We start from the raw sequence: 12885 nt of genomic DNA, 5'->3' as shown, positions 1-12885 counted from the left end.
GCATGTAAAATATCCACGTGACATGAGTCTTTTATTAAGTTAAGTTTATTCGTAATTAGTCGGTGTGTGATATTTTATATTATTTTCTATTTCTCAAGTATTTATCATGATTAATAACTTAATATCATTGGATGTCCCAGTGGATTTATATGTCTGGTTCATAAAATAATTTTGAAAATGTAAGACTTATAAAATAACTGGAAATTTAAAAAAATTGAAATATATGATATGTTGGTTGGTAGAAAATTAAATGGTATTTAATTTAATTATTTATTTATATAAAAAATATTTTTAATTCATATAAAAATATACATTGTAATGGTTTACATACATAACCCTCATACATATACCAAAACACACGTTAGTCTCTATTTTCAAAAATTAACTCGGATCATCCATCGTTTGCTTAAAACTTGCACGCTTCGTCCCTGATACGTGGTTTTGTTGCAAATGTAGTCCATACTAGATCTAAAATGACCATAATGCTCTTTGTGTATTTCTTTTCCATTTAATTTAATGATATTATTATTAATAATAATTTTAAAAAAATGGTAAGCCTATCCTCCCTACCCACCTCACCCCATTTGTCCCTTCCCAACTCTTCATATTCCTCCCACCACCTAGCACGACCACCAAACAATGGAGCCGCACCACCATCGGAAAATGGAGAACCGTCGAATATCTTTACCGGGTTGTAACATTGTGACAACCCGGAATTTCAATTTTGTACAATTAATCAATTCAATCAATATTCAACTTGTTTCGTCGATTTCTAGTGTTATTCAAGGGGTCATTTAAGTGTTCTAAGCTTCTATATATAACCAAGGTTGAGTTTAGGAATGAGTCGAAGTGTTGAATAGTGAAAAATTGGGCCATACACACCTCTTGGAGGAGTGTACGGCCGTACACACGGGTGTGTGGCGGCACACCCACTCCCTTGGCAGCACACTCACTTTTGGGCAACACCTTTACCCCTATATAAGGGTAGCCCCCTTCCTTTCATTCCTTTAACACCTTGGCAGCACACAACATCATTTCCTCTCAAGTTTCTCCAACTTTGAACCTTCCAAAGCTTAAAAAACGTGAGTAATCCATCCCTTAGCTTGTTATACTTGAAGAACCTCTTGATCTAGGCCTTGAATCATGAAAGTCCCGTCATGTTCTTCATCTTGTTGAAGGAGTGCGACCACACACTCGTGTGTGCAGCAGCACACTCCTGTGTGCGGCCACACACTCATGTGTGCGACAACACACTCATTTGTGCGACCATACACACACATCATAGGACCACAAACCCATTTCTAAGACCCTAAACTTGTACTACAACCAAGTATGGGCCTAGGACACTTCATGGATGCAACTATGGACCTTGAAAACACCTTTAAAGTGGTCATACACCTTACTCATGCAATCCTTTGAGGTCCTAACACTTAGTGCAAGTAGTCCCAAGTTCTTAGAATGGTTCTTCGTCACATCTAGTGGTGAAATACCATCATTTGACTCCTTTATGTGTCATTACTTGTTGATTAGGATCAAATCGTGTTCAAGGCTTCACTTGAACATCCCGCATTCCATATCGATCCTTCATTCAAATCACCCGAGGTGAGTTCATACCCCTACATTTTTCCGTATTTTTAATGTTTTCAGGGGGAGATACAAGCTAAACATAAATGTTTTCAAAACTCATGAAATTCTCACACTTTAACCCTTTTGTACTGTGTTGAGCATAAGGGCCGTTTTTCACTGAAATTTCATAGTTTTCCGGATTCGCTATTCACTACGTTACTCATGCAAACTATAATCGGTATAGTTTGGGATTTTTCTAAACATAACAAGTATAGAAACTTTCACTACTAAGCGTATGCACAAAGAAAAGGAATAGTTTACAGTTTGCACCACTACTCTATCACGTTTTTCATAACTGTAATTATCTCTACGAATGGTATACATTCGGATTTTCACTACGGTAGAACGCTACTACACTACATGTAAACTAGATTGTATGATACTGTGAGGCACTACTTCACTACTGTACCCTTAGGTGTACAGGGATAAATCCTATCATAGTATAACCAGAGTCTCCTGGAGGGAGAGCGTGAGATTTGTGAATAGATCTATCCGGGACTGACAATCCCACACGCTAGCTACAGTTGGGCAGGCATGCCCAGGGTGACAAATGTCATTTAACTCGATGCCTGAAGAACGTTGGAAATGTCTCTAGTCATATCAAGTATGGTTATACGACTCACATTATGTATAAATCACCTTTAGTTTACAATCTGACACTCTTCAATGGTTTTATTTATACTAAATAGAACTAAAACACACTACGTGTATTGGCCAAAGCTAAGGTTTTCAAACAGAACCAATTATGCAATGGCTTCACATACAAAATACTTATACTTCATGATTAGCTTTAGCTAGTCACATGAGGTAGTATTTACGCATATCACTACAGTTTTCAATAACGAACATTCATGGTTTTATATGGAATCGATAACGCTAGATTTTCACTAAAGAGAATATCGGATTTTCTTGGAAACATACAGATATTCATGGTTTACTATAAAACCGATAACACTACATTTTCACTAAAGAAAATATCAGATTTTCTTGGAAACATACAGATATTCATGGTTTACTACAGAACTGATAACACTATATTTTCACTAAAGAAAATATCATATTTTCTTGGAAAAATACAGATATTCATGGTTTACTACAGAACTGATAACACTATATTTTCACTAAAGAAAATATCAGATTTTCTTGGAAAAATACAGATATTCATGGTTTACTATAGAACTGGTAACACTACATTTTCATTAAAGAAAATATCGAATTTTCTTAAAAATATACAAACATTTATGCTAGCTCATCAACAAGTTTCATTACAAACTACTGCTTATGAACTCACCAGCTTTATGCTGATATTTTTAAACTGCTTGTATTCTCAGGACATCAATAGATAGGTACCTGCTGGGTTTTTGAGGATTTGGAGCAATAAGAGTTTAATGTTTATATTCTATATATTCTGTATGATGAAATCCAAACAAGTTTAAGACAATTTCCAACTTGATGTAAACATTTTTATTTAAGTATTCAATGCAATGGTTGTGTTGCTATGATTGCTATTATACATTGGTTGTGATGTTATACATGACGTCCTCCACCCTAGAACATTTCCGCCATTCTGGTTTTGGGGCGTGATAAACATCCATAAAATTCATTAAAAAATTAAACTTTTTAAGACAACCCATAAATCAACATTATTTACAAAATAGTTTTCAAGACATGTTTAATATCAGAGTATTCTCAAAATCATAAAAACCAAACACGAGGATGTGCACGATCACACCTTCACCTTCCCGCGATCCTCTGAGGTACCGGAAACACAATCCAAAACTGTAAGCCCAAAGCTTAGTTAGTTCCCCCAAAATACAAACACACAACAAATAACACATAAACAATAACAACATGCAATGGGTACACAACTAACAAACTGGATTACCCTTGAGCCCACAACATAAGGCATACTTGCCCTTGGCCCACAGCTTATGTCTGGCTTGCTCCCCGACCAAATCAGTTCTCGGACTGAATACCACTAAGCCCTCAGTATGAGTCTGGCATGTCATTCCCTCCCTCATCTCATATCTGGAATGCTCATGAGCCCTCAGTATGAGTCTGACATGCCCTCACCGACCCTCATCTCATACATTCCTTGCTCCAGGGTTTGTTGGCTACCGCACAAAGCAGTACAACCTCAACCCAACCCACATAATATCTCGATATATAACAAATAATAACATACACAGATAATCAAACAGTATCACATGTAGTCTTACAGATGTACCATATCAGCACATCAAAAACTAGCATGCATATCTATTCCATACTCAACATACCAACGAATATCAGGTTATCAAACCTATGGGCAGGCCTTGGTGCCTTTGACCTAGAAGTATAGTGAGGAAGACTCACCTCACACTACTGAATCACACTGAAAGTCTTCGGCTGTTGGCTCACTAAAATCCTCGCATTATCACATCAAGATAAACACCCAATTAATAATTGGATTACAAACCTTAGCTATTAGTACCTGATTAGGGAAAAGGCCACTTTAACCTTTACCTAGTTTGGGCTAAGACCGAGGCCCAAATCTTATTCCAAAAGGCCCAAAACTGAGTAATCACTCAAGGCCCATAATCGGCCTAATTTTCCAAAATGGACCCAAACTCCTACTTGGGCCTTACCCTAGAGTTTATCCCTTCACTTAGCCCAAAACACTAATACTCAGATGGTTTGATAAGATCCCAAGCATCTAAGCCTAAACGGTGGCCCAAACTTGAAGCCCAAAATTGCAAAACCCAACAAACTAAGTACGCGGGGTGTACCCAGGTGTACGCTTAGCATACTCCGCCTTAACCAATAAACACATTGCTGACCACCTATGCCCAGCTTATGCCATGGTATGCCCAACGTACGTAGTGACCATGCAAATTTTGAATAAGGGCTTAATTCATTCAATCTAAACGTCCAAAATCCAAATCCAAGTCCAAGAAGGTTCTCTTAACCATACAGTTTCCAACTTTATGGTTTTGCACGCATAATTAAGACCCAAAACCAACCTCCTGGTTTATCTTAACCACTAAAGACCTATACACTTTGCATGAAAGCACTAAGCGAGTCAAGGAAGCATTTTTATGACTCAACACAACTCAAATCTTCTGAAAATACAACTCATTTGATCTTAGAGTAGCATTTACTCATTAAATCCAAGAAAAGGGACAAAACTCATAAAACTCCATATGGCTAGATCTCTAAGAAATACAAGTAAAGTTCAAGGCTTTATACCTTCTGGAGCTCCCCAAAGAGACGAATATCTCAAATCTACAAGGTTGAATCTCACACCAAAGCTTCTCAAAGAATCCTTTCTTCTTTCTTCAACACCAAGAATACACACACACTTAAGCTCAACACACACAAGGTCTAGGGCTTGAAAGATCGACTCAAGGAGGGTAGAGGCTGAAAGGATGAAGGAAATGGGATTATAAGGGGGATTATATAGGGCTCAACCCTAAAAATCAGGGGTTTCAACATTTGATGAGTACGCCTCGCGTACGTGAACATACGCCCAACGTATTAGGGTGCGCCCTAGTACGCTAAGTGTACACATGTACGCATGGCGTACTCCCGTTCCTTCCAAATTACGGTTTTTCCATTAAGGCTTTTCATGGCTACTTCCTTCTAATACAGGGACCAAAATAACATGAACTAAAATTATAAGGATGAATTTAAAATTCTGCTTTCTCTCCTTTTGTCTTCTACACCTGGATCTACCCCGCTATAAAATCTATACGACCACCGCCAAGAAGTCGAAATCCGCTCACTGCTATCGATGGTGAATACAACATGTTTCTCTCCCTTTTTCTCTTTCAATTGTATCCATCATAGGCCTAGCATATCCATCCGAAATTTCCTTCAGATACCTTCACTATAAAAAACCCCAAAATTCTTGTCAACCGCAAACCCTAATCCCAAATCCAAATCCATTTTGAACTTTCGTTTGTAAAGATTGCCAGGAACACGTCGATTGCATCGAGAACGGAAAGGATGAGACGCATATGGTGACTGATTAGAAGGAGAAGAAGAACACGAGTTGTAACACAAAGCCTTGTCGGTGTATTCTCTTGAAGTGTTATTGATATTTATATACAACCAATTTGTAGACGACGAGGGAACGAGATATGCGACTGAAAGTGGGGGCAGAAGACGAGGACTTTACTGCAACCATCGTCAGAGAAAGAAGGGGAACAAGCTTAAGTGGTCTCATCGGAGAGTTAGGGTTTCATCGGCTAGGGTTTCGAGATCGACAAAGAAGTTGTCGACATATGTTCATATATGAGGATTGAAACATCTTCATACCATGTGATGATGGCAAGGAAGATGAATGATTTTTGGTGGTGTTCGCAATTCTGGGAATGGATCTGGTGAAACCCTTATCATCGGAAAATGGATCTGGGAACAATCTTTTGTCATAGTAAATTAATAATGTCGCAGACCTCCATCTCCATCTCTGTTTCTCTCTTTTCTCGTCGTTCTTTTTTTTTTTTTTTTTATTTGAGCATCGATTGGTGCTTTTCCGATGAAAGAAATGGTAGCAAATTGTTTATTTATGATGGCATAAGTGGTGACAATTTATTCAGGTGGTAGAGCCAGTGGTTAAGAGGTTATTGGTGGTGGCGGCGTTAGTGGTGGTATTGGTCAATGGCAATGGCGAAGGAACAATATATTTAATTAAACAATTTCTTTTAGTATACAAATAATTAATAATTAAAAAATAAATAAGAAATAAATAAGGGCAAAATTGTCTTTTTATGTTCGAAAGGGACAAAGAGTACAAAAAAAAAAAAAAACAAATGACGGACTAAGTTAATTTTTGAAAATAAGGACGAAAGTTGCGTTTTGACATATGCACGAGAAACGATTGGCGTAATTTTCCTAAAAAAATCATTATCTATTGAACTCCAATACACTGTATTTGAGTTTAATATGTTGACGAGGCATGGAACTGAAAAAAAAATCTCAAAATAAAAAAAAAAAGTTTGTTCAACAAAATTAATTATTATATTTTCTTTTAAGTACAAACTCATAATCTAAGAGTTACTTCAAGTACTTTTGTTTTTATATAATTTTATATCTTTGAAAGTTAAAAAATAACGATTGCTTTTAACTAAGATTTTTATCCAAATAAAAGATACAATAACACTATTTTGTTTTTAACGAAAAAATCGGTGTTAAAATAGGCATGCTGTACAATGTACCATAACACATGCATACCCTTGTCTTGTACCCCTCCAAGGTGGAAAAAGGAATGGTACTATTCATAAATAAAGAAATAATTTTACATAATACACAAAAATGAGAAACAACATAAAAGTAAAAGAAAGCCCATTCCTTGCGGGACAAAACAATACTTACCGGTTACTACAACGACCGTATATCGGTATCTGTCGGGGGAATCTCTTTTGCCAAATATTTTCATTTTAGTCCCTTCATAATTCTTTTTATACTTTTATAGATTTCATACTTCAAATAAATACAACAAAAAATCTAGACAAAACTACATACATGATCCATGTGGTTACAAAAAAGTTATATATTCAACCCTAACTTTTTTTTTACCCCAACCCCCACATCATTTTCCATCTCCTTCATAAACCATCCTCAACGACATCGTTGTTACTTCCTTCTTTGGTAACTCCAACACACTTCATATGCCGTTGTCCACCATTCAAATGAAACCTATATGTTTCATTGACCAACAAATCGACGACACCCGTTTGTTTTATCGACACACCATCGATAACACAATGTATCACTCTTTTGAAAACAAGCGTACATAGTCCTACAATTAAACACAAATACATACCTATGATTACACACCAACCCACACATCACAAAACTGTGAATGATTGAAATACACAAATCATGACCATATACTATCTATGAAACCTTTTCTAAACAAGACATTAAGTAAAACAGAAGCATTACGAAACAAACTCATCATTTTAGAGGGGAATCTAGTTATGTGAGTACCATATGCAAACCGTGAATCAACCAAGTAACCAAGTAAGCAAAACATTAGTACTCCCCTTTTTAAGTTAGGGGTTGACAAAATTAGTATTAGCCTTTCATTATACATGTTTTCCAAGGGGGCGTCAAATTAGTAATAACATTATTGTTTCCACCTCTTTTAAAAGGATAGCATCCATGCTCCCATATAACAAACCAAACAACAACATAATCCCTTTGTAGTGAAGGTTTCCATCATCATCAATGTTAGTCTTCAATTCTAAGAGTTTGCCAAGAGAACACCAAATGTAGTAGCAATAATATGGTTGTATTATATGGAACACAAGCACAGCTGCCTCTTATGATATACAACCCACATCAAGATCAACAAAACCACAACAATATACTTCGATGGCCATAATATTCTAGAGAATTAACTAGTACAAAATGCTGGTATGTAAGATTAGTTGCATAATGAATATATTTGAGATACATATGCAAATTAATAAAAAGAAAACAAAGATTGATGAATGACCTATTTATTAAAACAAATAATAGATAATTATATAATAAAAGTTGAAACAAGAAAAGGACAAAAAATGAAGGTAAATGGTTTTTTCAGAGATATTTAAAAGAAGAGATGAAGACAACATCATGAACCAAACCTGTAATTTTTGCCAACTATAATGATCATTCATGTAAAAATCTTAAAACTTAGACATAAGTGTAAAAGAATCAAAACCACATAGGACAAAACTACAATTTAACATTCTTGTAAAAAAAATACAACTTGAACCTAAAATGCAGAACAATACAAACCGTCTTGACCAAAAATTATAATTTATTCATTATGTAATTTTAGAATTAAAAATTACTTGCACCAAAAGTCCACAAATACAATTTCCTAAATTAAAAACTGACCAAAACTATAAATAATCTATTTTCTTTTAGAATTAAAAACTATAAAAATCAAAAATATAATTTCCTAAATTAAAAACTATAAAGGATCAAAACCATAATTAATCTATTTTTCATAATTAAAAACTATACATACCAAAAAATATATTTTTTCTAAATTAAAAACTATTAGAACCAAAATTACAATTAATCTATTTTCTATAGTTAAAAACTACAGGAATTATAATGTAAAGTTTTAAATTAAAAAATACTAGAAACAAAATCATTCTAAATTTTTGATATTTAAGATGAATATATCTTAAAGACACATATTACAAGGGTGTTTTCTTTACCCTTAGAAAAATACTAACTTGCTATTATTGCACTCGATTTTAGCTTAAAGAAAATCATTGTATTTGTAATACCAACCCATTAATGAATTTGACAAAAAAACAGTAGTTACATATTCAAACCTATATTTAAGAGTAAAGGTTTCCATAAATGGAACCCAAGAATTAGGGGGTAGATATTGCAAAGACAAGAAAAGGTAAGGGTATACTTGTAAAATACTCTCTCCCACCCCACCCCACCCTCACTCTCACTCTCACTCCCTTTACTAAGCTACCAGTCAACCACTGTACCAAAAGGAGCGACAAACAGAGACTGCAGCAGAAAAACCAGTAAAATAACACCCCACATTTAATTTTCACAACCTCCAATCTCTCTTTTCCCCATTTTTCCAAGCTTCCCTTCTTCTCAAAACCCTAAGCACCAGCACATTCATTCATGGCTTCTTCGTATTATCCCTTCTAAATCTCCAAATCACAAGCAATGGCCATCTCGAGATCCTTCGTTACCCTCTACTTCTTCACACTCTTCTTCAAATTCTTAATTGCGAACCCAGACACTTCATTTTCTCTCAACAACTTCGGCAAAAATTCAACCTTTCACTCCTTTCTCGCTCTTTATGGAGATGCGAAGGTCGTTAATGACGGTTCTTCTTTACAACTCACTGCTCCATTACCTGCCAGTGCTGGTAGAGTGATTTACAAAAAACCCATCAAGATTTACGGAGGCATCCCCAAGAAATTGGTATCAATATCTACGTACTTTTCATTTTCTATATCAAATGGGAATCATTTAGCTTTTGTTTTGTTCCCTTATGGGTATCCCATGAATTTGTTTGATTATAATTACTCGTCTGTGCCCTTGAGTGTTGAATTTGAGAATCGTACCGGGATTGATTCATCAAGATTCATGTCTGTTAAAATTATGAATGTTTCTTCTGTTAATTTGGTGATTAATGGTAGTGAAAAAATGCAAACTTGGATCGATTATGAACCAGGGTCGAAACGTTTGGAGGTTAGATTGAATAGATTTGGCAGCAATCGACCTATAGATCCTTTGCTATTTGTGCAAAACGATTTATCCAAAATCTGGCCTAAAATTGAAGGGGTTTATGTGGGGTTGAGTTCATCAAATGGGAATTCTTCAGAAACCTGCAAGATCGATTCTTGGAAGTTTAAAGCATACAGAGCTCCCGACTGGATGCATTCACAGCCATTGGATCCAACAGGAGAGATTCAAAAACACGATATGAAGGTTCCTAAAGAAAGTGATTGTGTTATGAAGATTCTTGCAGCATTGATAACTGGGATTGGTTTTGGGTGTTTAGGTACATTACTTGTGATGTTTATGTGGACTGTTTTTGGGAATAGAAGGCCGGTTATGCCTGAAGAGTTTGCAGTGAAATCTTTGCAAGAAGATGAGCACAAGAAACTGAAGATTGTTCTTGATGAAGCTTGTGCAAATGAGAATTAGGTAACTTTCTTATCTCTAGTTTAGGTGATAGTGTTACTTTTTCTTGATTTGTATATGAATGTGGTTATTGTGTTACGATGATTCACAGTTCTAATGTAGGTTTGTGTTTGTGGTTATAATGTTGTGCAATGTTAGGAACAAAATGTAGTTCGATATTGTACAATGTTATGATAATTTAGATGCGAGTTTAAGATTGGAAATGCAGTGTGACCTTATGTTATATCATATATGTTTTTTGGGGTTGCGATTGTGTTGTCTTTTTGGGTCAATTGTTGATGATATAATGTTTGTGCATTTAATTTAATTTCTCAACTTTTTTGTATATTGAGGTGAACTTGTGTTCGTTTGGTGTTAATTTTGACCAAACTGTGATTTTTGGATAAATATAAGCACTTGAAGTTTTTGCCTTTTTTTTCCTTCAAAATGAACATTTCGTACCATGACACCTTAAAAGTCTCTCTCTCTCTCTCTCTCTCTCTCTCTCTCTCTCTCTCTCTCTCTCTCTTTTCGATGATATAAAACACTGCCATTTCCACCGCCTCCCACATATCTCCTCCTCTTCCTCACATACACCTCTACCACCTCCCACTTACTTTTCCTCCCACGACCTTTGATATCCCTTACTTTCCTTCACCCATACAACTAAGGGGAAAATCCCTTCTCATATCCTTTGCATCGATTTGCTTTGTTGTGGGTAGGTATTGTTGGAGATAATGATAACTCCCACTAGTTTAAGACTACGAACCATCGTCATTGCCGATCTGCATTCTCACGAAAATATGTAGATTAAGACCTGCAAAAAGATTTTGAATGTGTGTTTATTAGCCCTTCTACCAACCATCGTCATTGCCGCTCTGCTTTCTCACGAAAATATGTAGATTAAGACATGCAAAAAGATTTTGAATGTGTGTTTATTAGCCCTTAAATTCTATAAATCTTCATCTTAATGTATTTATGAGGTTCTGGTGGTTGTTAAACATTAATCGAAAATAACTTCTTTGACATTTAATCCAAGAAGAGCTCCAAGGCCCACAATATTTCTTTGACCATTAATATCTATATTAAATCCAACCCTTTTTTCTAGTCCAATATAACTAGCCTAACATCGCAACTTAAACCCAATGTGTTTGATGTAAAACCCTGACTCTCAGGTATATTTTTAAAAGTTTTATATTCATTTTATTGAAGGAACTCAATGAGTTGGAGGCCCCAACTCGTCATGTCGAACCTAGTCAGCATGCGTGATTTATGAGTTCTACTCGACGAGTCGGAGGAGCCCCACTCGACGAGTAGATGCTATGCATGGAAACCCTAAATTTTAGGGTTTACATCCTATTTAAAGAACTTATGGGTCATTTCTAGCCTCCCTCATCGTTATTACAGCCAGAGGAAACCCTATATCGAGTCCCAAACCCCCATTGTGCGTGTGAGAGCTTGAAAGGTGTTATTTGTTGATTTTGGAAGGAAAACTGACTTGATAAGGTAAGATATTTTTTTTTGAAATGTACACATTTAGTTTCTATTTTTTTTTTCTTGTAAAATAAACCCTTATATTTTATTTTTTGTAACAATGCAATCTTTGTGACCGGCTATACTCGGTATACCGGTCATATACGAATTTTCTTTTAAGGAAAATGACTTGATAGGGTAAGATACTTTTTGAATTGTACAAATTTAGTCCTTATTCTTTTTTTTCTTGTAAAATAAACCCTTATACTTTATTAATATGTACACATTAGGTCCTTTTCACCGGATTCTACAGGTTTTGCTGATGTGGAAGCACAAGTGGCACTAAATAGATATTAATTAGCTTAGTCATCGGAGGTGGGTGATCCTCCAACAACAAGAAAAAGGGCGACGACCCTTCTCTTTCTCGTCTCTCTTCCTTCCGGTCGAACAACAACAACCAAACACCCTTTACCTGTTGTGTTTCTCCGATCTGTCTCTCTTTGCCTCCATCTTTGAGATATGTTGCCAGAAAAAGAAGAAAGAATCGACGAGGGGGCTACCAGAGCAGCTCCTCGCCGCCAACTACCGTCTCTACTTCCTCCAGCCTCCCCCTTCGACCTTGCTGTTTTTGCCATCATTCCTCCTTGCTACCAGTGATGTGTAGGAACGCACAAAGGAGTCGTCGGAGATCGGGGTTCTCCCTCTTTTTCATGATGAATAAAAGTTGGAAAAATCTCGTTGTGGATATGTGGATGCCACCTGGGTATTTCATTTCAACAAAATAAAAGAAAGGGAAAATGACTTGATAGGGTAAGATACTTTTTGAAATGTACACATTTAGTCCTTATTCTTTTTTTTTTTTGTAAAATAAACCCTCCACGTCAGCAAAACTTATAGAATCCAGTGAAAAGGACCTAATGTGTACATATTATTAAAGTATAAGGGTTTATTTTACAAAAAAAAAAAAGAATAAGGACTAATCGTGTACATTTCAAAAAATATCTTACGCTATCAAGTCATTATCCCAATTTTAGGGTTTACACCCTATTTAAAGAACTTATGGGCCGTTTCTAGCCTCCCTCGTCATCATTACAGCCAAAGGAAACCCTAGATCGAGTCCCAAACCCCCATTGTGCGTGTGAG

At 35.9% G+C, this 12885-nt stretch overlaps 1 protein-coding gene across 1 annotated transcript; it reads left to right on the top strand.

Moving 5' to 3' along the window:
- The first annotated feature begins 9105 nt into the window (after window positions 1–9105).
- On the top strand, window positions 9106–10493 carry LOC111882739 (L-type lectin-domain containing receptor kinase VIII.2). The gene has a single exon (XM_023879102.3). The coding sequence runs from the start codon at window positions 9304–9306 to the stop codon at window positions 10291–10293; it is 990 nt and encodes a 329-aa protein (XP_023734870.1). The 5' UTR covers window positions 9106–9303; the 3' UTR covers window positions 10294–10493.
- Window positions 10494–12885: the final 2392 nt, after the last annotated feature.

This window comes from Lactuca sativa, chromosome 9 (genome assembly GCF_002870075.4).
Source record: "Lactuca sativa cultivar Salinas chromosome 9, Lsat_Salinas_v11, whole genome shotgun sequence".
NCBI lineage: Eukaryota > Viridiplantae > Streptophyta > Magnoliopsida > Asterales > Asteraceae > Lactuca > Lactuca sativa.
Note: the sequence above shows the minus strand (reverse complement) of the source record. Positions and strands in the feature narration are given on the sequence as shown.